This window comes from Lagopus muta, chromosome Z (assembly GCF_023343835.1).
Source record: "Lagopus muta isolate bLagMut1 chromosome Z, bLagMut1 primary, whole genome shotgun sequence".
Taxonomy (NCBI): Eukaryota; Metazoa; Chordata; class Aves; order Galliformes; family Phasianidae; genus Lagopus; species Lagopus muta.
The window spans coordinates 17,592,547-17,618,831 of NC_064472.1; the positions used below are offsets into that span (position 1 = coordinate 17,592,547).

Genomic DNA, 26,285 nt, shown 5'->3' on the forward strand with positions numbered 1-26,285 from the left:
TAACAGGCTATGAGCAATGCATCAGGCTGCTCAGCTCCTTATGAAACACCCTTAACTAAAAGACCTCAACAAAAACAGAGAGAGTTGCAAATATAAAAACAAAAGCAACCTTGGCAAAAACTAAGTAAACTTAGATATGCTGCAAAGTACAAATGTAGATGGAGTCTAGCTCCAGCCTAGGGCAGAAGGATTTCTGGCACAAGACTCCATTAATCTACTCAGAATTTCCAATGAAGATAAAAAATAGAATAAAATAAAATAAAAATAAATAAATAAATAAACAACCGAAAAAAAAACATTATGAGGGAATTCATCTTGTACAAGGAACCAGTATTTGGAAACTGGAGAGTAATGTGAAAAGAAACTGAAAAGAAACACCCCACAAAAACTTAGAGGTTAGTGTTGGGGTGTGAAAGGGTAAAAGAGACAAGAAGAGAGTTCTCCTTCTGAAGAAAAATGAAACTGCAAATATTGTGCTGGGAACAGTAAATGTACAGTAAACGGCACCACTATCTGCTGAAGATTAGCTCTTCCTAGTTTCTTAAGAACCTGAGATTACTTTTGTCAGGATTCATGCATATCTGTTACAGAACTGTGATGTATTTGGAACTACTTTCTGTGGCTTTCCTGTTTTCAGAACATTTCTGAGAACCAGCCAGCAGTGGTTTCAGCAGTGACGCTTGTGGTCAACCTGTATAGTTAAAATTACTCCGTCTTTCCTAGATGTGTGATATGCACCTATTCTTTGTTGCAGAACTGTGTGTGCTTCCACTGTGTGCTTTCACCGTTGCTAAAAAATGCAGAATTGCAGAGCATTTTGCATCCCCAGTTCAAAACTCCTGGCGTACACAGCGTGTGACCCAGAGGGGCTGGTGGGCAAGCACTCAAATGTGAGAATCTGAGTCATTATTGCAAGACAGATGTTTATCCCCTTGCTTTTCTGTGGGGTGGGTTGACTGCCCACAACACTTTTGCATGGTTTCATTCAGTTTTCAGAACCCACATGTTGGATGTTCATGAATAAGCTGTTTTGTGGTATGGAATGCTAGTACTACTAGAGGTGAACATTTGTCTTTGTGCTGTTGCACAGAAAGACAAGGCACTGATCCACCCACGTTCATGGAGCCAAAAGCATGCCAGCCATTTATCATCTTAGAAAAGCAACCACTTTTCTGAAAGCAGGACAAGGTCTGATATTACATGTGTGGCCACATGTGGGTATGTGTGTGTATAAAGCCCAAGTGTACATGTGTGTATATGTACTCCTGGACTCTAATCCTCATATAGCGACACACAGAGAATTCATGTAAGTACCAGCCAGGGTGTGGGTGTCCAACCTTTCAATTTGCTTAGGTCACACTGAGTGAAAAAGGATTGTCTTGGATCAAATATAAAATATGTAGGATAGTCAATGTAAACATTAGTTCACAAATGTACGTACTGCCAAAAAGTCATGACATGAATAAAGCATGATTGTGAAGCGAGGGATGTTTTTCTCTGATAAGACAAGTTTTATGAATGTCTGCTAAAGAGATACAATCAAAGATCATGATTTTTTGGTTGGATATCTGGGTGTACCTCCATACATTCCACTTCAAAAATTTACTTATGTCCACTGAAAATAAAGTTGGAACTATACCAAATACAGATTTTTTTCAGCAATTGAGGAACCTGTTCTCAAATTCCCTTATCAAAATGGAAAGCAAAGCTGCGTATTTTTTGTTCACAATACCATGTATAGTCAGTATATCTAAATGCTTAATGGTAAGATGGAGTGGTTGAGCTGGCTGTGGCTTGCAATGAGGACCATGTTGGTGCTGGCTGAAGACAGCAAGGAGTTCTTTGGTCATGCTATATCACCGATATCTCCTGGGATGGTTTGAAACCAGGCCAGGACATAGGCACGTGCGTGAGCCTGGCTACATGGCTCCCATGCTGTGGCTGTGGGCCCCATGATGGGGCAGGCTCTTGGGGCAGTTAGATCTAGCATCTGGAGGCCTGGCAATAATGCCCTTCAACCTTCTACACGACCACAAAGAGGAAGAGATGCTCTAAGTGAAGTGAAGGCACTGCAGGAGATTGCATACACGATAGCTCAATCAGAATTAACTGCTGGATTGTGGCTTCCACGCTGCATCAGTTCTGTGAACATATGATGTGACCCTGGGCAGCTGGCTTGGATCAGACAGCCTACAGAGATGCCTTCCAACCTCAAGCATTCTGGCATTACTGCTCACCAGAAACTAAGATACAGTTAGTGTGTGGAAAATCTTTGTCTCTGGGAGATGAAATGCCAATATTACTGCAGTATGGGGCTTTGAAGAGTCTCTTGTAAGGATAGGAAGTAAGATATCCTTGCTGTCATTTAACTTAAAAATGCAAAAGATACTAGTTACTATCTGTAGCATCCTTTGAGACCTCCCAGATGAAAAGTATGAACAACAGCATATTATTCTTTGCTCTCTTATATCATTTGCCCATTTGTTCCACTTTTTCCCAATTTCTGTGTTCCTGGCCTGAGCCAGTTCTCACCAGCATCTTTTAACATCTTGCCATGACCTTCAGTGAGAATAGGATGAAGCTTCCATAAACCATATAGGCAAGTTTCACTACACTGGGACAGATCACCAGTACACATTTGCAAGGTCTGTTTGTTCCTTTACCTACATACTATCCACAAGATACCTTTCCTTTGCTCAGTTCAGTAGTGCAGCTGCTGATCAATAACCAAGGCCAGTATGCTGATGTGCTGGAGTTATTTATTCATATGTGAATATGAATATACGAATGACCCCAAAATCCACAGTATTAATATGATAACAAAAGAACTGCAGAAACTCTGTAGATTGTCACTTCCAAGTAATTGGAAAGAAAGAAACTCAAGAATGCTCAGGAGACAATGGGAATACAGCAAGCCAACCACAGGCTTATTCAGAAACACAGAGGTAAGTCTGTTATTAGAAGTCTGTTGAAATCCACCACAGAATCTAAAATCTCTGTTTAGCTGTTAGACAGACACGGTATTAGAGAAGTGTAATTACACCCATTATAATGAATAGTTACTCTTTTTTCGTGCTATCTATGGAAGATAAATTGGAAAAATGTTTGCTGGCTTTTTATTTTCGTTCCGAGAATGAATCTAGTTAAAGAAATTTTCCGTAATAGTTAAAGTATTTGGTTTTTTAAAATGTAAAAATGAAGTACTTGAACATTTAAACTTGAACATAGAACTTTTTTTACTAATTTTTCTCATTCAACAGATGTCATACTCACTATCAGTCAAAAACGGAATTTTTCTGTGAAAACACATTCAAAAATTTTGTCCTGTCACAGCCACAATGAAAAAGGTGACTTATCACTTTCCAGTCAAACTAAAAGTCAGGGTGAAATCACAAACTGAGTTATCTAAGAGGCAATTTCCTACTGAAGATGAACAAATATTATCTGTACAAAAGGGAATACTGGTGCCTTTTAAACTCAGAAAGCTGTGATTTGTAAAGGTGTAATGCCAGGAAGCACGCCAAGGCACACCAGTTGGCACACCAAGGCAGCTGAAGCACAGCTCTCTATTTACTGGGGCTGTCTTGCCTGTCTCATGCCTCTCCATTAAGAGAAATGGTTTTTTTAATCCAGTCAATGTATTTTTCAGTCAGTCGCGTGTAAACTCCAGGCTTGTCTCCCATTCCACATTTTTCTCCAAAGGAAACAATCCCACTGTATTTTCTGCCACAGATGAGTGGCCCACCTGAGTCTCCCTAAAACAAAACAGAAAGAAAGATCAGCGTGGTTTTCTCTCTCCAGAAAAACATGCAGTGCCATGTGCACCTTGTGTAAGCATGTTCAATTTTGTATTGTTAGATCCGGGCATCTGGAAAAGATCAGATAATTCAGACTCTGAAAGTCCTTCTTTCTGTCCGTTAGTTATAAACAACACCTGAGGAGAGCAGCTTATCTGAAGAAACGCATCTGCAGTGAACTGAGGTAATTCCCCAGCACTGTTGTTCTTAGTGAAAGGAGTATGGTAATTAAAAGCACATCCCTTTCTCTTTTTAATTGCTTCTTACCTTGCAAGCATCTCTCTTTGAAAACATAATTTTCTCTCCAGCACACAACATGTTCCTGGTTATCTTCAAGACTTTTTGCTTTTTATTATATTTTCTCTCACAGTCTTTTCTATCAACAATTTTAACAGTTGCTTCCCGAAGACATTTTGGCAGCTTTCTTGGAGACGTTTCTCCCCATCCGGCCACTGTGCACCTTGAGCCAGGTTTGATATCTTCACCAGTGTCAGGAAGGGACAAACATTTCACATATTTATTCAGATTTGCCATACGATCCAGCTGAAAAAAATAAATAAATAAACATCTTTCTCATGCAGAAAGGATGGGAAGTATAATCTTCAATTCAGCTAGCTACATGGTCTCTTTTTACCACTACTTTTCTTTCTAATAAAACGCTTTTCAATATTTAGGAACTGATTCTGAACTTAATCACACTTCTGTAAATCCAGAAGTACTTTTCTGATTGTTCCAGATCAATGACAGCACTATGAATTCAAGTCCAGATTTTCCACCAATTACTGTAGAAATTACAAACCTGTGCAGGAGTCAGGTTGTTGGATGTATATCCATTCAATAACCCAGCTTGCACTAAACTACTGTGTTGAAATCAGACTTAAGTGACAAACAGAAAAGTCCCAAAGCACTTGGGAGGCAATATGCTCAGAACCACATATGTAAAGAAAAATTGTAAACAACTAGACATGACAGCAGAGGTCTCAGCTGAGGGAAAAACAGGTTTTGAACTCTTCAGACTGCCAGATTTAAATCTGAGAGAGTAAGGGCTTAAATGATCCAAACTATATGCTATATTTTATTGGCCTTTACCTGACAGATTCATCCTTTGGCAGAGGTCATTTTTTTGGACTGTAAATGAAAATAAAGCAAACAATAACACACATACTCAATGCACTGTAAGGACTTGCAGTTACTGAACTGAGCATTCTTTCTATTTTACACATGGTCACTGCACTGCAAATTAACTTCACAAATGCTTACATGTTTTACTGAATGGCTGTCAGTTACAAGATTCTAGCTTTATACTTTTTTTAAAAGGTACTGTAATAAATTATGTGTTTAATTAAAAATCCCTACGGATTTCTGTTGCTGTTGAGAACTTCTGAGCAAAGAAGGTTTACCCCAAGTCACTAAGCACTCCATCAGAACAGAACTGTAGCGACAGGAGGTGAACCCTGCTTCTAACATTATTCCTGTTGCTGAGTCACAGTCAGACAAAGGATTTTAAGGTATCTTTGTCATTCTGGAACAGAGCTGTAGCTGTTAGCTCTAGAAATAACACTTTGTAGTGATCCATTTTAGTATAGTGTCCATTCTCATCAAATAACCCGCTATGGCTTATAAACAGAGACATAACAGTAAAGCACAGTTTGAATAAATGAATAAAAATCCATCCACGATTTCTTAGGTGTTGTACAAAAGTCATGAAGTTTCTAAAGATACAGACAAAATGATGTACAACTCTCATCTTTCCCGAGGGCTTTCGGTTGGCACTGAGACTGTTGTACAGGGCGGCAGTCCTCCATCGCCAGTTCTCCAGAACACCTACAGACACAAGCCTCCCTCTATTCAAAACACCCATGCCCACCCCATGTGACCAGGCTGAGCCAAGAGCTGGTATGCAGGAAATTTGTACATCTCTGCCTCATAAGGGCACACAGGATGATGGTTGCACAATCTAGGATATCTTTCCATTCCACAGTATCATGAGCCCTCTTCATTATGAGATTCTTCATTATGAGCTCTGTGTGCCTAGAGCTGAACTATTCTAGGTCTTTACTCATAATTCTGCCTCATGTGGTCACCCTTAATAATTAAGAACGGGTTTCATGCCCATTTTGTAATCTGTGTTGTGCTTTCAGAAGGGTTGCAGCAGTGAGTGGTTAAATGTGTCTTTACAACAGAATGGGCTTGAAATGTCAGAGTTACAAGATTCAGAGATCTTGTAACTGCATCTAGATCTGTACAACCAAAGCAGAGTTTTCAGTGATGTTGTTAAGCAAACAAAACAATGTACATTTCAATATCACAGAACAGCCAAAACAACCATTAACAATATTTCTTTTGTAATAATACAGTTATGATTAACAGTACCTTGAGGAGCATTATATCATTTTCCTTTGAAGATCTGTTAAACAGGGGATGAGAAAAGAAGTGCACGATCTTAAATCTCTGTTGTTCTTTTTCAGCTTTGAATGCCTGATGGGCTCCAAGAACAACCCTAATATCCGATCTTTGCTTCCTATAATTTAAGGAAGAGCAGGAATAAGTCATTACTAGGACAAGAGTGACATTTCTCAGGATAAACAGAACTTGTGCAACACAAAATTAGCAATTTAATTTTACAACCTGATTAAAAATAGGAAGGATAAAGTTCATTGTGACACCTTAACATGAGCTTGTGTTTTCCTCTACAAACATTTCTTCATTCCTTGTACTAACATTTCTTAACTGTAAATGTTATTTGCTAAAATAACTGACTTTAAGGAGACCCCACGGCTTAGAATTGTTACAAAAAAGCCTACTTATTTTTTAGGGAGGACCACCTGCACAAGGATTAGTGGTACTCATGCCTTTCAAATACATTTTAATGGCTACCTGTGGTCACATGATCTAATCCTGCAAAGGACAGAAACATGCCTGGTTATAGGATAAAGGCTATCTTAATGACATCAGTGAAAACCCAGAGAGAGTTTCATGTCCAGTTCTTGCCAATAGATATTAGAAGTTCAGCAACTCAGATCTCCCTCTCCCCCAAGCTCTCTGAATATCATTGGAAACATTTATTCAAATATGTCTTTCTTGGCTTTGCCCTTCTCAATCTAGTGCAACCCAGTAAGAGGACACTGTCAGAAGACACACTGCTGGTTTTCTGTTCTTCATCTTCAGAAACTCACTATACACAGGAAAACTAATTTGAGATAGAATTGAGACTTTGTCAATCCAAGAAGAGTTATTTTCTTCTTTCCAGTTGCATGCCTCGTTGAAATATTCATTTATTTGCATATGAATTGTTCTTTGTGGAAATAGCTGCAGAGACCATACCAGAGACTGAAAGAAAAAATTATTTTTTTTCACTACTTACACAGTGGAAATTACTTTACAATCCCAAAGCTCCTTTCCTAGGACTCTTTCAAGTACATTCCACTGAAATGTATCTTGCTCCAGTAGTGGAGCAACAGTGCAGAGAGGCCAAGCAATCTGCTGCTGCATATATAGACAAATCACAGATTAGTCATAGAACGGCTTGGGTTGGAATAAACCTCAAAGAACATCTAGTTTCAATCATGTCATTTCAATCCTGTCATTGGCAGGTTTGCAAACCTGCAGATCAAGCATCAGCTCAGGTTGCCCAGGGTCCCATCCAGCCTGGCACCATTGTGCACCTCAGGAAGAGACCAAACAGATGTTTCAATTCCCCACAATTACACAGACTCAGCCAACTCTAAGTTGGTTCAAAAAATGTCTTTGTTACAAAACCAAATCAGTGACTAGACCCATCCACTCAGCAAGACCAGAGACAGCCAGCGCCCTTTCCTATGAGTAGCTCCAAATTTAAATTTTTACAACTGTAACTGACTGGATATCTTGAACCCTGAAGGGTCAAAGACTCCCACAAGAATGTAACTTAACTCCAAATAGGGAGGTCAGGATTTTGTTTTGTAAATGTGTAAAACAGCACATGCTATGCTTGAATATTTCTACCTTTTTTTTTTTTTTTAGCAACCAAACATGACTCAAGTGAAGAACTGTGGAAGTTTATTTTCTAAGGAACCCCTGTCCCCTATTTCAGATTAATGATGGCCAAGCTGCCCATGCTGTGCTTGAGGAGGTCAGATGTCCACAAGTTTGTTATGATTGTCTTGCTTTCCATTACTTAAAATATAGGAAAAAAAAAATATCAGGGGAGCAAAATATGATTTAAATAACATGTTTTAGCCAAAACTTTTACTTCCTAACGCGAACACTAGATGTCCCTCAACCTGAGCCAGCCCTCCAACATGTGTGCCAGCCTCAGCATATCCAGCTTGGGAAGAGGTGCTCGAATCCACATTTGGATCACCAAAAGGATGTAGCTCCTTGTCATAGTTGCTGCCCCGGCATTTTTTGCAAGCATCTGAGTTTTTATGGGCCTAAGAAAGGACACTTAAACTGAAAGGGAATGGGGTTTCCATCTAATTCAGCTTCAGCTCATGGTGTTCTGAAACCTAGTTCCATGCACACAGCTTTGTTTAAGCACTGTGCAGTATGTCCCCTTCTCTAAGACACTGCTGTTTCAAATGCATAGATAATGAGTTTGCTCTTTTAACAGCACAGTCAGTATCTTCCAGCACTGTCAGGATCTGACCAATGCAGATAACAGAGCACTAAGCATAATCAAAGCAACAAACCAACTCAAAGCAGAATAAAAGTTCCTAAGTATGCTTGGTGAAAGAACTCCAGCTTTTACCAACCCTTAAAAAAATTAGTATCTAACTTTCTTTAATTATAGGCTTGAATATCATGGCGCACCTCAGTGAAGAGCTATGAACACCACAGTATAAGGTACTTACTCACAATGTGCTGCTGTCAAAACCCACTTCTTTCTCACAAGAACTCCTCCACACACAGTTGTATTCTTTATCTGGATGGCAGCCATGAAGGGTCGGGAATGGGCACGCACGCAGTGTCCTCCACTAATGTCACTGCAGCCATCTGAAAGGCAATAGAACAGAAGCTATGTTCCTCACCTGTTAGCCAGAGGAAGTATGAATTAGGATATTTTTACTCTTAGAGCACTTCTTACATCTCAGGGGTAGGATAACAGCAATTACAGAGAGAAAAAGAGCTAAGAGGTGGCTGGTCATAGCTTCTGTTACTTACTGATGCAAAATAAGAGAACACCTTTCTATTTAAATGTTTCCTACAGGATATAGTGGTTAAGTGGTTTGATGAGAAACTCCTCCTCTTGAAGTTTCCTTTCCTCCATAGTATTATATTAACTGCAGCTCTGCTCTGCTTCTTTAGGTTCTTTCTTCTTTAAAACCTGCCTGTCCCTGAGTCCATGGCATTCATCAGTTCACATCTCACAGGAACTTCAGCAGACCTGCACACTGGTCTTACGCTAGAAAACAAGTGCTAAGAAAGCTACATGTGATGAATGCATAATACAACCTACTACATCAGAGAATTCAACAACTCTTTAAAGAAGCGCAACTGAATGAATGAGACAAGAAATAGAAGAGTCACTTGAAAAGGCTTCACTGAGAACTGGCAGAAATCTGGAGCTGGTAGCCTAGGAACACCTAATACCTAATACCAACTATACATACTAAGGGCAATGCAGTTTTTTTCTTAGCAGTTATTTTTGTGGGAGCAGGGTTCAGATGTACAAACTCCTACAGTGAGCGGGACTCAAGTGCAAATAAGATTCTTTATCAGTAGTCACCAAATAAAAGATTAAAAGACACAGTGGTGAGATAGACTTTTCTACTGCTCACCCCTGTGTCTGTACCCACACTTTGCATATCTTGTTGGTAAACCACTACAAGTAACAGCACATCACCACATTAAAAAAACTGCTATCGGCTTAAGCACCATTAGAAAGAATCAGAAATGTAACCAACCCAACTTATTTAGCTCTTACTTAAGAGAAAATAGCAGCTCTGCAGATCGTTGAATGAGATTAGAATTGCGACACTTAGAGCACAGAATCTTACTATAAAATTTGAAAGCATTACACAATGCAACGCTATGTAACACGTTTTTGTTTTTGTTTTTTTTTTTTTCAAAAAACTCTTCCCAAGTTCATTTAAGTGAAAAAAAATCACTTTATCTTACAAAAGGGTCAGCTCTAGGTACCCCAGAATCACTCCCCATTCTCAAGATAATCTTGAGATTATTCACACACTGGAGGTTACCTCTGCAAATAATTTCTTTTGCCAGGGGGGTCCTTAAGACATGATGACTTACAAGTTTTTATGGCTTTGTCCTGACACTAAGTGACTGATAGCTTCATACTGTGATCAAGCAGAAGACTCATATATTTCTGCAGCATAATACCTGATGTATATTCTGCCATGTACATACAATTTTGTAAATGTTACATTGGTTGAGGTGTCCCTAAATTAACTAGTTCAACCATGCTGCTAAATTATTCTGTGATATTGCACAGCAAATAGACAAAAATAAGCCTTCATTTTTGCACACAGCTGAGGCAGAAAAGACAATGGAAGCAGAGGGGAAAGTGAAATAGGCATTTAGAGCAGAAAAGGGAATTAAGGGCAAGAAATAACGTCAGGCTGAATAAAATTGAAAATGGGTAGCACAATGAGTATTAAGATTGGTAAATAATGTGTGGCTAGACACCACAAAGCAAATGTTAGATTTCCTAGACTGTGCTAACTTCCATTTCCGTGATCTCAGAGTCCAGCTGCCACAGAGAATTCTAAGCAGTTCAGAAGAATCAGATCATCCCATTCAAGGAAAGATAAAAAACCCCAACTTCTTCCAGTTAGCTTAATCATATCTCATTCTTCAACTCTTATTACCATACACAGGACCCCATCTTGCCAAGACCCAATGCCTAGAGCAGGAGTGACCACACCAATTGGCTAAGAATAACAGTAGCCCTTACTACCCTCTGTCAGAATTTACTGCATAATTAACAAGTTTGCAGGGGGAGCCAGCAGTACGTGGTGGCTACTTTGTGCAGTGCTTTGTGCTGTGGAGGACTGATCAGCTAGAGCTTGGGTACAGAACAAAGAGTTTGGGTGTTGCCCTCTTCAGGTATGAGTGAAAACCAAGAAAAAAACTCTGGATATATGCCCAGTGGAAGGATGGAGCTGAGTGACACTCATGCTGACATCCTCCAGAAATACAAAGAGGGGCAGGAAAAAGTTTAGATCCCTTGATTTTCTTTCCACACAAAAGCAATCCCAGAAAAACAAAGGAAGCTCTATTTCTGAGGCTGGCTGGTTTTGAAGCAAAAAGGAAGTCTCCCAATTTCTAGGGAAGTTCTTTAATCAATGAGCCATTATATTAAAAAGTGTTGTTATCTGTGCTTCAAGAAGAGCTTAAGTGTGGTCCATGTGAATTGAAATTAGATATTCTTCTGGGTATATCTGATCCATATCCACGTCTATCACTTCTAAGTATTTGCCAATCTGTACTAGGTACAAGAGAAATGATCTTGAACCACATCATGGCCCAAGGAGACTTTCTGCATGCCAGTTCCCACTCCAGAATTTCCCCTGACCAATTTTTAGAGCGTGGTTGAGGGGGGTTGAGGAGCTCCCGAGGAACATCCCACCAAACTAAGCCTGGAAGAGCTGCAGGCAGGATGGGCAGGCGAGACAGGACTGGGTGGGAATGCTGCAGAGCTGCCATCTCCACCTTCTTTGCACTGTGATACTGCTGTCTCTATCACAGTCCTAAGATTGTCCCAGCCTATGCTCTTTACCTTTCCCAGCAAGTCTCCAAAAATTTGTCAGAATTTGGCCAAAGATGTGGCCAGTAACACAGTGATACACTGGGGTTGGCTGGGTCTGGAGCAGCACAGGGAGAGTCAGAGAAGACACTGTGCTCCTGGTGGTTGCCTGCTCTGCACTGCTCTCCTGTCCTCCCTTCCCTTCTATGCCTCCTCAGCTCAGGCAACTGCATGCAGTTCTGTAAGGTGTAGAGCTGAGGTCTAAATTGGCATCCTGCAATGGTCTAAAATTGTACTTACGTTCATCCAAAGCAGCACAAAAAGCAGCATGAATGAAAACTGAGCATAGTTACTGGGGAAATTCAGTATAAGAGTCAGAGAAGTGTTTGACACATTCAGAATAGAGCAACCCATTGACCCATGCTTAATGCCCATGGGAAACTTCCTCAGAGTCAAAGGCTTTATCTTGTACTGCGGTTTCTGCTGAGGGAGTGACTGCATCTTGTGGGCAAGGTGGAGGAAAGAGCAGAACACTTTTTTGTTACATTGGTCAGACCTCTTGATACCCAGCTGCTTATGCTGCAGAGGAGCTAATAAAAAAATTGATGATGCACTCTATGGAGAAGGCACTTTTGTTCTGAGGTTTCCTCCTTTATACACAGAATACCAATATAATCTAAACTTGACCATAAACTAACTTACTGCCAAAGCCAAAGAAGCCCAGCCAACTTCCAATTTTTCAGCCTCATTTAATGAGTTAAAACCAGAAGTGTAGTATTTGAGTATGAAACTACTAAAGTGATGATCTGCGTGTCAATCTGACCTTTAATAACTATACAGTCAAACCTGGGAGTAAGAGCTTGTGAAGAAAGCAGTCAGTTGTTATCAAACAGAAGTCTAGATAGCATATTCTTAACTCTAACCATCAATATAAACGGCGTCTCTCAGGATTAGAGATGTAGAATTTTTTTTAAGGCACTGTTGTGCAAATAGCTAAGAAGTTACAGAAAAATAACTTCAGAAATATCTAAGAGTTTGTTTATAGATTGAAAGAGATATGAACCGATTACAGAAGATTTGTTTTCAGATAGTAGGCATAGAGTAGCCTGGAAATATCTGGGAACATTCGGTATTCTGTGTTTCCCAAATAGTTTTTCTTGAAAATAGATCAGGTAAACATAAGATGATACTTTTCAAACCTCTTCTTTTCTAGACATCACACCTCATATAGGAATATATAAGGTTGAATCACTGTAGTTGTATGAGTTCAAGCAGATCTCACTTGTAGAGCACATGGTAAGACTTGCTATTAAAATGCTGTCAGCCCTAGACATCTATTTACAAACGATAAGTGAAACAAGAGTATCTGTGTCACTTGATAATACTGTGTGCAGGACAGTACTGAAAAAAGGATGTTAACAGTGCTGATAGTTATTGGGGATACATGTGCAGGTAGTTAGGAGAAAACTAAAAGGAAACTAAAAGCTTGGTATGGTTTGCAATCATGGATCTATTGCCATGTCACATAGGTAATCATGACTCCAATTTGCAATCTCAAAGAGCTCTGTAATCTCTAAAAAAGGCTCCACTTCTACCTTCACAGAAATTACCAACAACTACCCTCTGCACAGATGGGAGGACAATGGTAAATATTTGTCAGTTGTTTGGTCATATATGGGTAAAAAACACATCAAGCTGAGCCAACTGAGCTTGAAGATGTGACACAGCCAGCACGCAAAAGCTTCCTGCAGACTAATAAGGCTAAAGTCACCCAGAAACCTATCAGGCTGTGTAACAGTGGATCTTTTGATGAATACAGTCAGTTAACAGAATATCTGAAATTCCAGTTTAATACTGATGGAAGGAAGATATTCTATAAGTGGCTATATATTTGGAAAGGAAGGATTTGAGGAACTGTGCCTTTACAAGCCTCCAATAACATTTATTTAGTTTACAGAACTCAGTTTGGGTGCATGAAACTAGGCATTCTGTGACATCAGAGAGCATGGGTTCATGAAAGCCATGCCATGCTTGACCAACCTCATCTCCTTCTACGACTGGGTGACCAGACTGGTAGATGAGGGACAGACTGTTGTCTACCCAGACTTCAGCAAAGCCTTTGACATGGTTTCTCACAGGATTCTCCTGGGGAAACTGGCTGCCCGTGGCCTGCACAGGTATATCCTTCCTTGAGTGAGAAAGTGGCCAGAGGGCCGTGCCCAGAGGGTAGTTAGTGGTGAATGGAGTGTAGTCCAGCTGGCGACCTGTTACAAGTGGTGTCCCTCAGGGGTCGGTACTGGGGCCCATCTTGTTTAATATCTTTATTGATGACCTAGAAGAGGAGATTGAGTGTATCCTCAGTAAATTTACAGATGACACCAAGCTGGGAGGTGGTGTTGATCTGCGTGAGGGTAGGGAGGCCCTTCAGAGGGATCTGGATAAGCTGGATCGCTGGGCTGAGGTGAATGGGATGAGATTCAACAAGGCCAAGTGCCGCGTCCTGCACTTTGGGCCACAACAACCCCATGCAGCGTTATAGGTTTGGGGATGAGTGGCTGGATGAGTGTGAAGTGGAAAGGGACCTGGGGGTGTTGGTTGATGATCAGCTGAACACGAGCCGACAGTGTGCCCAGGTGGCCAAGAAGGTCAACGGCATCCTGGCCTGCATTAGAAATGATGAGGCCAGCAGGAGCAGGGAGGTGATCATCCCCCTGTACTCAGAACTGGTGAGACCGCACTTAAGAGTATTGTGTTCAGTTTTGGGCCCCTCACTGCATGAAACACATTGAGTCCCTGGAACGTGTCCAGAGAAGGGCAATGAAACTGGTGAGGGGTCTGGAGCACAAGTCTTATGAGGAGCGGCTGAGGGAGCTAGGATTGTTCAGTCTGGAGATGAGGAGGCTCAGAGGTGACCTTATTGCTCTCTACTTCCTGAAGGGAGGTTGTGATGAGGAGGGTTTTGGCTTCTTCTCCCAGACAACAAACAGGACCCGAGGAAATGGCCACAAGTTGTACCAGAGGAGGTTTAGATTAGACATAAGGAAGAACTTTTTCTCTCAGAGAGTGGTCAGGTACTGTAATGGCTGCCCAGGGAGGTGTTGGAGTTGCCATCCCTGGCAGTGTTCAAGAGGCGTCTGGATGAGGAGCTGTGAGATATGATTTAGTGGCTTGTGATAGCAATGGTGATGGGAGGATAGTTGGACTAAGTGATCGTTCAGGTTGTTTCCACCCTTGTGATTCTGATTCTGTGATTTGAGTCATGTGTTTTCTTGTCACCTGCATAGGGCTTGTAGAAATGACATGACATCTATAGGAGTAGCATGGCCTTATGTGCCAGCAGCTAAAGGTTCAGTTAGACATAAGACTGCTTAAAACACTTCAAATGGCATTAAACACTTTGCTGTAGACCACTAAACCACACTGCACAGAAGCTCACCCAGTCTAAAGCTCGCAATAAAAGATCAGATGCTGAAAGAAGAAAATATCAGATTCCTTGGCCATGAGGCATTCCTGAATAGTATAGATAACTTTCTAATGGGAAATGGGCTGGGATTTCTCTCTCCTCATTTCAGAGATTGGAATCAGATTCACAAAAAAGGCATGTGCAAGTGTCTCACTCAGACACCTACCTGTGAGAAAGGCACATTTTCTCCTATTTCAGCCAGTGTCCAACTAATGAAGTTAGCAGAGCTTCCAGAGTAATTAAGTTCAAGTAAACAGATTCCTAGCAACTGATCTGCTGAATATCTCTGTAGGATCCCTTGAACATGTTGACCAGGTAGACTTCAGCAATTAGCATTTATGATTAAACTGCAGACACTAAGGCATGTGAGATGGGACAGCATGGTATGGTCTCCCTTTGGTTACACAAGGTCTTTATCGTCTGGGTATTCAAGCTTAGGCACATTGCCCTGAGGTGTCTAAAAGGGAACTAAAGATCTTCAAGTGAGCTACAGAATCAAACTTACACTTATGTAAGATGAGTACCACTGTGTAAGCAGACAGGTAGTGACTTGCAAGATTTCACTTCAGCACTGATACTAGCTCTCTGCTAATGCTACAGAGACAACATGAAGAGGGAGATACTGTCTTCACACCACAACGGATGACATGATTTCTCATTCACACTTCTGCTGTGAGCTATATATTCAGAAAGGTCTTAATGTTTTTTTCACAGTTACAGATGTCAAATGTCCTTAAGAGGAAAAATAAAACCCACATCCTTTTTGTTTAGGTATATATCACAGAGTGAATAGGGGAGGACTCCAGGCAGACACCATGGGTGTTTTTCTCACTCTGTCCACCTCTGCTGCCATCGTTCTCCTGATAATCCCTGGAGGTAAGTGCACAGTTTGATCCTTTTGAAGGTAAACACTGACATACAGAGTTCCATTTAAGTAGAATATATTAGCATAAAGTAGCTGCAATTACTATTGGAGTTAAAATTATGATGTCTTTCTATCTTTCTTATTGTCTTTGATCTTTCCATACAAACCAAATAATTTCTGAATGGATAATAGTAATTAAAACTGCACAGAGGACAAACCGTTTGGAAGAGTTCAGAGAAATTAATATAGCCATTTTCGATCAGTCACTCTACAGGCATATACATAGATGATTTCTTGATTTTCTGTTCTCTTGAAAAGCATGTTCATGTAATGTAACTTACCCTTTATAGCCCAGTTGCCAAGGGTTTGCACAAGACAGACACTGCACAACATGTATCTAGTGGCAAGGCTAGGTTTCTTACAATGAAAGCTGAAAAATTAAACATATCAGAGAACTTCAGGACAATAAACCTGTGCAAGATCAATGACACTTATGTTGTTCTTTTTTTCCTCAACATTCATGCCACTAACCTTATTTTAATGCCACTGAAAGACACATAAGTAGTGCTGCTGAGCACTTTTTAAAGCCTATCCTGAAGACCTGCATAGCAACATATACATTCCTGCATGTCTGTGTATTTCATAATTATGTTAAATGCACTTTTCTAAGAGTTCACAGTGCTTTGCAGCTTAGCTGTGTGTATTATGGCCTACTTTTATTTGTAGATTTGTGCGTGGATATCATCGGAGGACATGAAGTAGCACCACACTCGAGACCATTTATGGCCATGCTCGAAGGAGAAGAATTTTGTGGAGGAGCTTTGATCAAGCCAAACTGGGTGTTAACAGCTGCTCATTGCAATCTGTAAGTTGCTTCTCTAATTTGTAGGTTAGTGAGTACCCAGTTTCCCTCTTCAAGAAGGAAAGTCCATGTCTCTGCTAGTCTAGTACATTTAGCATTATCACGGTCAAGTTTTTAAACTTACAGTGACAACCATGTTTTGGTGAGTAAAAAATAATATAAGAAAGTACACTGATGTTCAGTGTTTCTGATATTTTACAATACACTTGTCATAGGAAAGCACAGAATAACAATGCTGAAATTGTGAATTTGGGGAAAGATCTACGCCTGTTCTCTCAAACAGTGCAATTGGCCAGAGGACTGGCCAGTCCAGATAGCTGCTTATAAAACAGAAACAAGTTCTTGTAATTTTATTCTATAAAAGACAGAGTTCATTACAGAAAGAGGCAGCACATAATTATAAAGGAGCAAAAAATCCTGCAGATGACAGGAGACATTTAGAGACCCGCTTTACAAATTCTGTTAGCTTCTTCCTGTCTGACTCAAGACATGGATGGCTGTTTGGCCTTGCATGCTCCCCCTGCCAGGCGAGATGTGAGGTTTACATCTCACGACCCACCCACTGCCTTTGCTAGGGGGACTGGAGCTGCTGCTGAGCCAGACCTCACACAGGCTCTGTCAACAGCCTGCTCAGGGCCAGTGAATCACTGGACTTGTAACCATTTATCCTGCTACCAGCCAAGCAGAGAGATAACTGGAATCTACGACAAAGAAAGCACAAGGTCCAAAAGCTGTGGAATCAACTTATAGTGAAGAGTGATTCTGGATGAGATCTCATTAAAAAAAAATACATTACATAATTAATTTAAAATTGCTCAGGCAGCACTCACACAGCTCTTCATAGCTGAAGGAACAGCAGAATCACTTCCTCAGGGTTTTGATTGCTACAGTAAGAGACAACTGAGGACCAGCCAGCACAGCTACTCTGACAAGCTTCACCATCCAGCTGCGGCAAACATCAAGCTCCCAAGAGAAACAGCAGGGGCAGCTTCTGAGTCAAGGACCAAACCCTGTTGGTCGCTGGTGCAACTAGAATAGCATCAATTGTGATTCACTAACACAATTTTTCTAAACTACTTGTGGAAACAGACTAATCTTCTACATTCTTCTAAATTACTGTTGCTTTACAGGCCTGAAAAAAGAGACTTACAGCACCACCACAGCAAGGAATTATGGACTTGCAGCAGGTGAATCCCACTAACATGTTATCTTTCTTCTCAGGGAAGGAGGCAGAGTTATTCTTGGAGCCCATTCACGGACAAAAAGGGAAAAAGAAAAACAGGTTATTGAGATTGCAAAAGAAATTCGCTACCCAGGCTACTCTGACAGAAAAAAAGAACATGACATTATGCTGCTGAAGGTATAGATTTACTTACACACTACTGAAGGAATACACATCTCCTGTGATGCACTAGATTTTTCATTCTTGTGAGGAAGAGAGATGGGAGTTTCTGAGAATGTTGTTTCTTGGGTGATACAGACTGGTCTGCAAATCCAGCCGACTGAGAGATTGGGGATACACTGCAGACCAAGACTCAACAATTCCTGAAATATATGCTAGTACTAGCAGTAGAAAAACTGTAGTTTGGCCAAGCTTTTCTGGCTTTTCAACAAAATACTAAATATTCATATACATATGAATATGAATTATTTTTACATATTTCAGATGTAAAAATAACTGGGATAAAAACCATAATATTCTAACTGAAAGATAGTTCCATTAAGAATTTATAACTTCTCTGGTTCTCATTTTTGCCAGCGTCAGTTACTGCTGCTTTTTTGTCCTAGGAAAAAAAGCTTAGATTCCCTATGTATAAATATCTCCCAATGCTTGTGGGTGCAGCAGAAAAAAAACAGGGTCTTTTTGGAGCAAATATTTCAGCAGTTGAATGGATTTTCATTGGAAAGTGGATATTCATTTTCCTTATTCCTGCATTATCACACTGATTACATAAATTCCATCACAAACAGAAATCTCAAAAAAGGTCTGCAGTAATCCCTCATTTCCACAGGTGGAAAAGATCCAGTGATTAACAAGCAGAGATCTCTGTCAGACTCTGCCATAAAAATTATCTTCCTTATCTTCTACAGCTTACGAAAAGAGCAAAAATTAATAACGCTGTGAAAGTAATTCCCCTGCCTACCTCTGGTAAAGATCTCAAACCAGGAACAACCTGTAGAGTAGCAGGATGGGGAGAAACTGAGAATTACATGAAAAAATTCCCTTCTGATACCCTGAAAGAAGTTAACGTCACTGTCATCAGTAGAACAATCTGCAATGACAAGAAACATTACAATTACAATCCTCGTATAACAAAAAACATGATATGTGCAGGAGGATCCAAGAGAGAAAAAGCAGACTCATGTGAAGTAAGTATATTTATTGGCATTATCTGCTTTGACTACATTAAAAATACAACATAAAGTAGTAGTTTTTAGAAACATGGTATATTCCTACCTACAGTTCCAGAAGGAATAATACCACAATAGAGTGAGTTTACTAGGGCTTCTTTTTCTAATCCTTAAAATAAAACACATCTGGATTTTCACTTTCAAAAATACTGGACATATCTTAGCACAGATCTAAGCAAATGGTCACACTGAAGTCTTTTTTTTATTATGATTCTTTGTTAATGATAAACTTAACTTCTGGAGGAGGGGGTGGTGGGGAGGTTAAAGGGAAAAAAAAGGCACAGTCTACATATTTATTTCTACCATGCAACTGGAGTAAGTTTCAAGTAAGGGACAGATTTTGTAGCTTTTGTAAATATGAATGACAATTTTTCTCTTCCTGTTCCAGGGGGATTCAGGTGGACCCTTAATATGCAATAATGTGATGAAAGGTGTCACATCTTTTGGGAAGTCACCATGTGGTTCTCCTAATGGTCCTGGTGTCTACACTCTCATCACAAACCAGTACCTTAAGTGGATAAGGAAAACCATTGGCGGAGACTTACAGACCGAGTATTGACCAAACTATTTCCCACTTTGTGATTGTGCAACAAAATCTAGCTTTGAAATATGCACTCTGCTAGAACAGCTTTTGTAGTTTACAAAGCTGTGGAGTCCATTTGTGACTCAAGCTTTCAGCTTCCTTGCGTTGTGCATTCAAACTGAGCTTTACATAGATGAGTACTTCTGACCAACTGTCAAATCAAAGTGTAATTTCTACCTTTCATTTATTTGAAGCTTCTGCATGTCAACTCTGCATGTGATCTGCATTAAATAAGAGAAGTGGCAATAAAATCTATTTCTCAAAGTTGTCAGTTTATGTGGTACACTGTGTCTGTTGCAGTATAAATATTCCATGCCAATAATGTTTGGGATATGCAAGATTTAAAGGGGAAGGGAGGGGAGGGGAGGGGAAAACAGCTGAAAAGCTGAGAAGTGACAGAAAGTGTCTCAGCTAAAGTACCAACATGAATTGAGTGCTGTCTGTATTACAAGGAAAAAAAAAAAAAAAAAAGGAGAAAGAAATACATTCTTCGAGACTCATAGAATCATTAAGGTCAGCCCTACGATTCCATAGGTTTTTTGTTTGTTTTTGCATTACAAATAGCACTTTTTCATGTCGATATTCCAGCTGAGACACCTCCATGGTTCCAACTCTGCCACTGAGCAGTGGAATTTTTAAGTGCTTCAACAACTACTTGTCAAACAGCAAACAGATCCATTGTGAAAAATGTCTCTCCCCACCTCTATATTGACATATGGGTATTTTCAATCTGTGAATGCCTCAAGGAGGGGGCAGTTTTATTTTGTTTCTTTGGGGTTTCTAAACTGGAAATAGGTATCAAGTAAAAGAAAATGGTCAGCATTCACAAGGTGCATAAATCTAACATAATTTTAATTAAAAAGTATTTTTTCATAATGAACAATTGAACATAATTTATAAACATATTATGGGAAAATATGGATTAAAATACAACTGTTTTCTTCTGATATCCAGTTACTGAGGAGGGCCCAGTCTACTGGATCCTTATTGAAAGTTTTGATGCTGAACATTTTTAATATTTTCTGTCCATTACAGATGTTACACAGTCAGAACTTTTAACATTCCTGATTGTTATTTCTAAAGAGTAATTGCATATGTTTAAGTTACGGACTGAACACACAAACAAGTGCACAAGCACAAGCAAAGGAGCACAAGCACAGAAGCAAAGGAAAGCAGAGAGGAGGATTCTTGGCCAGTAAAGACTGCATCAGCGAAACTAACAGGACAGCTGGCTCACTGACCTACTAACACCCAAAGTGGTGATTTTATTTCTGTTTTAAACACCTAGAAAATGAGTATTCTATTCTATTCCCTTGTCATGCAAACTACCAAATCCTTAGTTTGGGAAGAATTGATTGTAAAATCCTTCAGAAAATACTAAGTATTTATAAGTCTCGTGAAAAATCTGCAGCTGATCTTCAAAACAATCAATCATCCAGGGCTACTTCACTCTCCCCACTGATTAGGCTTACTTTATTACTTTACTCCTTGTCCAACTTCCATTCTGCTATCGCATTTTCATCTTATTGCTTCCTCTGTCCAATTCTGGAAGTCACAACCAGCGAAGCTGAATACAGCTCCAGCACTACTGGAGGGAGTCCATGTAAGTTTAGGTAACAGAGAATCTCAGTAGCAATTAAGATCACATGTATCAGCTAGATTAAGTGTGAACATCAGTCAGTAACATTTTGACACCTAGGATGCGATGTCTACTCACTGTGAACCAGGAAGTGAACAGGTTTATGTTTATACAGCATATAAGTAAAGCAAATACGGCATATTAAGTAAAGCAATGTAATATTTATCTGAGTAGCATCGTCAGACTGTGTAGCCTCAGGAGTCCATTTATGTGCAGAACAAAGGCATTTCCAAATAGAAGTTTCTATAGTCTATTTTACTGCATCATATTCAGATAACCACTTCATTATATTGTCAGTGAATTTTTTCCTCTTCTAAAAATGATTTTTGTTCTGATTCTGATCATTGTCCGAAACTAGTCTGGGTCTGAAACGGAGTCAGCATCAGGCAAAGCATCACCAACAGGAAAAGAGAGGGGATCCTTCCCATTAACTCAACATTGGTGAGATCACCTCTGGAATGCTGTGTCCAGTGCTGTCCTACACTACGGTAGTCCAATGGAGGGCCATCAAGACGAGAAGGGTGTGCAGCAATTTTCCTATGAAGCGAGAGAACTGGGACTGCTCTTTCCAGAGAATAGAAGGCTCAGGGGATGTCACCAATGTCTATAAATACCTGAAAAGAGGGTACGAAGAGGATGAAATTGGGCTCCTTTCAGCATGCCAGTGCCTGGACAAGAGGCAATGGGCACAAACTGAAACACCAGAAGTTCCTTCTGAACATCATTATTTATCTGCTTAATGCAGATAAATAATGCAGGTCATGGAGAACTGGTACAGGCTACCCAGAGAGACTGTGAGGTCTCCTCCTTGGACATCTTCAAAAGCTGCTTGGACACTGTTCTATGGACCCTGCTCTGGCAGCCTTGCTTATGTAGAATTGGAGCACATACACCCAGAGGCCTTTGCCTACCTCAGAAATTCTGTGATTCTGTGAACCATAGACTAGGCATGTTGCACAGAATAAGACAAAAATACACCATGTTATACAAGGAGGATGTCAAGACCTCACATTTTGCCCAGTCCCTCATATATTAAGACCTTAGCACAGGCAGAATGAGGCAACTACACATGAACATTAATTGATTTTCAGCAGTTGTACTCTCTATGTCTGCAAATATTCAGTAACAGTACCTATAAAGCTCAGTGAAGCAGAAGCATGCCTCTCAAGTCCTCAAATTCCTGATAGGAAAGATAGATGCTGGTCATATGGAAGAAACTGACTAGAAAAGGCATGTAAGTATATGTTTAATTTGACTACAGATTAAACACAGACTGGAATTTAAATATATGTTTAAATGTTTTCTCAGATGTGGTCACAAAACAGGGCTACAGTGCACACAGAATTTCATGGGCTATTGGCTAGTCCTGCAGAAATAAGCAACTTCTCTCTCTGTCAGATATTGTGTTGAAATACTTCTGGGGCCAATACAGCTTCACAACTCAATAATGAACTTGGACAATTAAGTACTAAACAATTCTCAGTTTAAAAATAAGTGTTTTTTGTTTTTTGTATTTTGGTTTTTATTTCAACAGATAAACATCCAACAAAATACACCTAACTGCAGTGTTGATTAGTTCCTTCTCCACCACAGTCCTCCACCCTCTTTTCTTTTATTTGGCAAACCAACATTTATGTACCATCCAAGAACAAAAAGAATTTCTGGGGCAATTCCTGAAATACATGAGTAAAGAACTCTACAGAATTCCACAGCTTTTCTCCCAGTGAAAAGAGAGAAAATGCTTTTTTATCACTAAAACAAAACAAAACAAAACAAAACAAAACCAACCTTTAAAATTGTGTAAAACACTATTTTGAATATTTAAGTTGGTCTATTTTAATTAATTTAAGTTAAATAATTGGTCAAATATTACAAGATATGTTAGGAGACAGGCTCAGTGTAAGTTATCTCCCATTCTTAGGCATCAGCTTCTTCATAGTAATTTCAAAATTGATGATTGCTGTTCTCATTTTCTAGCCTTTTCCGAAGATGACACAAGGTGACCACAGAAGGGTTAACTTGGTGGCAGATTTATTGTAAATTAGTAACTTGTCAGGTAAAAAAGATGAGTGGTCTCAACCTGCCAGACCTAAAATTAGTGATCATGTGACTTACAAATATCAGATAAGGCTTTTAAAATGATGAGAACTAAAGACAAGAGAGTTTCACATTCATTTCCTGAGATGCCTGTGCGCCAGTTAATGTTGCTTCTCTTTTCAAACATTTGACCAACAGCTTATTTTTCCATTGACATTGATCTACCCCCCTTATATCCCATTTTCTCACTGTTCAGCTACAGGAAAGACACTAAATACATTTCAACTGGGAAAAAACCCTAATGAGCTTCTGAACTCACGAGGCTTTTAAGACAAATGCAAGAGTGAATCCTTGCCTTTCTTCATTCCCAATAATGAAATCAAAGTTCCAGAGACACTTATGGCTAAAATATGGTTTGGAATTGTATTTGAGTAGCATCTGAAGATCAAATCTGACATTCTTTCTTAGCTGTTGACAGTACATAGGTATTTTACAGAAAACTCCAATTAAAGTGCAAGAGGTGTGGCATTAGGTAAAATTCATACAAGGGTGACAGCTGCCAGATCTGTGGACACCCAGAACTAAATTGCTACCCTTAAGGGATAAAAAACTAACTGCTGCGCTTCTCTGACTATGCCTGTCTGGTTTATTGACAAGTTGATTACAAAACTCTGGATATTAATAGAATTATTATGCAGTTATTTGTATTTCAAACATTTGACAAACACAGTGAGTGCATATAAGGAAAAAATTCTGAACTTGATACAGCTTATTTAGCTAATAAAGTTAATTATCATTGCTATGACAGAAATGCTGAAGAATTGTCAAGAAATCATTTATTTTTATTTAGCATCATGTTTGCTATGATCTCCAGAAATGTTTTGTCGGATTCTGTACTATGAGCTTTGTGATATACGGAACAATCCAGTCCCTTGACTGGTACCTACTGACCCCAGCCCTTGACAGATTCAATGCAATTTAAACAGCCTGGCATTTGGATTCCAATACAGACGCAGACCATGTAGAATTACAAGAATCATAGCTAAAAACAGGACCTAAGACCTTATGTTGGCATGGGCTGGATTCCATCCACGCTTGCTAGTTTAATGAAAACAAAAATGATTTGTTTGAAAGAGTTAGAATTTTTTCCCTCTAGGCTAAGTAAGACAAGCTACTAACATTTCATATAATGGACTAAATGGAGAAAATTGCTTTACTCTTGAAAGAATGACACTATCTTTTGCCATGTTTCAGTTGGAAGGAATACACATATTTTGAATTACTGAATGAGTGAAATACATAAAATCATTTGCTTTCAAGGAAAATAAGTCAAAAGAATGAGCTCTAATAATCATTAGAAAAAAAACTTTCTTTTTTTTCATTGTTCTCTTCATACTCATGGCATTTCCACAGACAAGCTATCCCATCAGCAGCGACCGAAAGGAGCCTCCTCTGATCTGGGCTTAAGGCTATATGCAGGACTCTCCTTTTATGACCTGAAAAATAAAATATGTAAAAAAAAATGCCAAGATACATCACGATTTTACACAGAGATTGTCAATCGCTTTTTCTACCTATAGGTGTTCTGCCTTTACTGCACTGGGTTCATACCCTGCAAGATGTGCAAAGATAGCCTTTTGTATAGAGTATTTTCACATTAAGAGCTGAAGGCAGTATCTTCCTTTAGGGACCAGGCTTTAACTTCCAGGACTGAGCCACACTGAAAAGATATTTCTGTCAAAGGAGAACATGAAACCTGCACTTTTGTTTCTTCTCTGTATTTATAATTAAGTCTGTGTTTGGTAATGAGTCTGACTGCTGAGCTTTCCCATCTGGCTGCTTATGCCTCGCGACACTTAGTAGCTGATCCAACAATTACAAGATAGTGGTTCCAGCTGCTGCATTATTACTGTTGGGAAGATCTTTTAACAGTGATCCCAATGAACAATTTATTGGAATTTTACATTTGGTTTTGTCTGCAGTTTGAGAAAATTTTGGCAGCTGTAACTGAAGGCCAGAAGCTACCCTAGTCTAACAGCATAAATAATGTACACAACTCATTAACTCAGTTATACAAGTGTCTCTCACAGTAGAATCAACTGACGGAACTAAAGAAATTCTTTGATACTAAACTGAGACGAGATTTGCTCCACAGCTTTTACACAGACCTACCATGTGGTCCTGCACAATGTCACTCTTAAGAAAATCCATGGGGATTTTAGGCACATGGGGCACAGGTAATTAGACGTGTTTTTACTGCAATTTGCTGGTCATTAGCTTATTTGGGGGTGACTCACTGACAATCATAAAGCTGACACAGACACCTAAGAGAAAAAAAACGAGGATTTTGAGATGTAGCGTTCCTCGTCTAAAAACAGACCAGTCTTATCCTGAAAAGAAGTGAAAAGTTATGAAGAAAATCTTGGGTGACCATTTTGAACGAATATAGGTGATCTGCGTTCTCAGCCTCTGCACCTGAATTATCCATCAACACAATGGAGGTGGCATTTCTCTTTGTAGCTCAAAACAGCATTATGAAGATAAGCATGTGGAGAACTGTAAGGCCTTCTGAAACTGTAGGATTTATGCAGTAGTACTCCATGAATATGCATAAAACTGCAGACCAAAAGCAAGATTCTGGTGTCCTGGTGCTAAAAAATATCCCCCACCTAAACTTTGTGACTAGAATTTTGATACCATTATTTAATTATTTCAGCAGGTATTATTTTGAGGCTTTGATCCTTCTCAACCTATTAAAGACTACATGATCTTTGTCAGTATCAAAAACCATGAATTTACAAAGACAGCAAATTTCTTACACTCTTGTTCCATTCAGTGTCTCTAACAGCTCTAAAGAAGGAATTGCAGATGTGGTCTTTGGACCACAACACTGATTGAAAAACTTATTACTAGTTTCATTTGAAGAGTTGGGGGATCAGA

The 26,285-nt window shown here is 39.6% G+C and overlaps 3 protein-coding genes across 7 annotated transcripts in view; 1 reads left to right on the plus strand and 2 right to left on the minus strand.

Annotated features, from left to right (window-relative positions):
* Window positions 1–2,785: 2,785 nt before the first annotated feature.
* LOC125686756 (granzyme K-like) lies at window positions 2,786–8,924 on the minus strand. The gene is made up of 5 exons (XM_048931178.1): window positions 8,863–8,924; window positions 8,630–8,771; window positions 6,171–6,318; window positions 4,065–4,340; window positions 2,786–3,755 (listed from the first exon to the last, which is right to left on the minus strand). The coding sequence occupies exons 1-5, from the start codon at window positions 8,921–8,923 to the stop codon at window positions 3,594–3,596; spliced, it is 789 nt and encodes a 262-aa protein (XP_048787135.1). The 5' UTR covers window position 8,924; the 3' UTR covers window positions 2,786–3,593.
* A 6,838-nt stretch (window positions 8,925–15,762) lies between these two features.
* LOC125686757 (granzyme A-like) lies at window positions 15,763–20,015 on the plus strand. The gene is made up of 5 exons (XM_048931179.1): window positions 15,763–15,823; window positions 16,539–16,677; window positions 17,896–18,034; window positions 18,766–19,044; window positions 19,475–20,015. Exons 1-5 carry the CDS (start codon window positions 15,763–15,765, stop codon window positions 19,643–19,645), a joined length of 789 nt encoding a protein of 262 aa, XP_048787136.1. The 3' UTR covers window positions 19,646–20,015.
* A 590-nt stretch (window positions 20,016–20,605) lies between these two features.
* Window positions 20,606–26,285, minus strand: part of CDC20B (cell division cycle 20B) — a 37,863-nt gene continuing 32,183 nt past the window's right edge. For all 5 annotated transcript variants that reach the window (XM_048931798.1, XM_048931797.1, XM_048931799.1 and 2 more), the window contains one exon: window positions 20,606–24,841. In XM_048931798.1, the coding sequence (XP_048787755.1) occupies window positions 24,690–24,841 (152 nt within the window). In that variant the 3' untranslated portion in view covers window positions 20,606–24,689. The remainder of the gene's footprint in view (window positions 24,842–26,285) is intronic.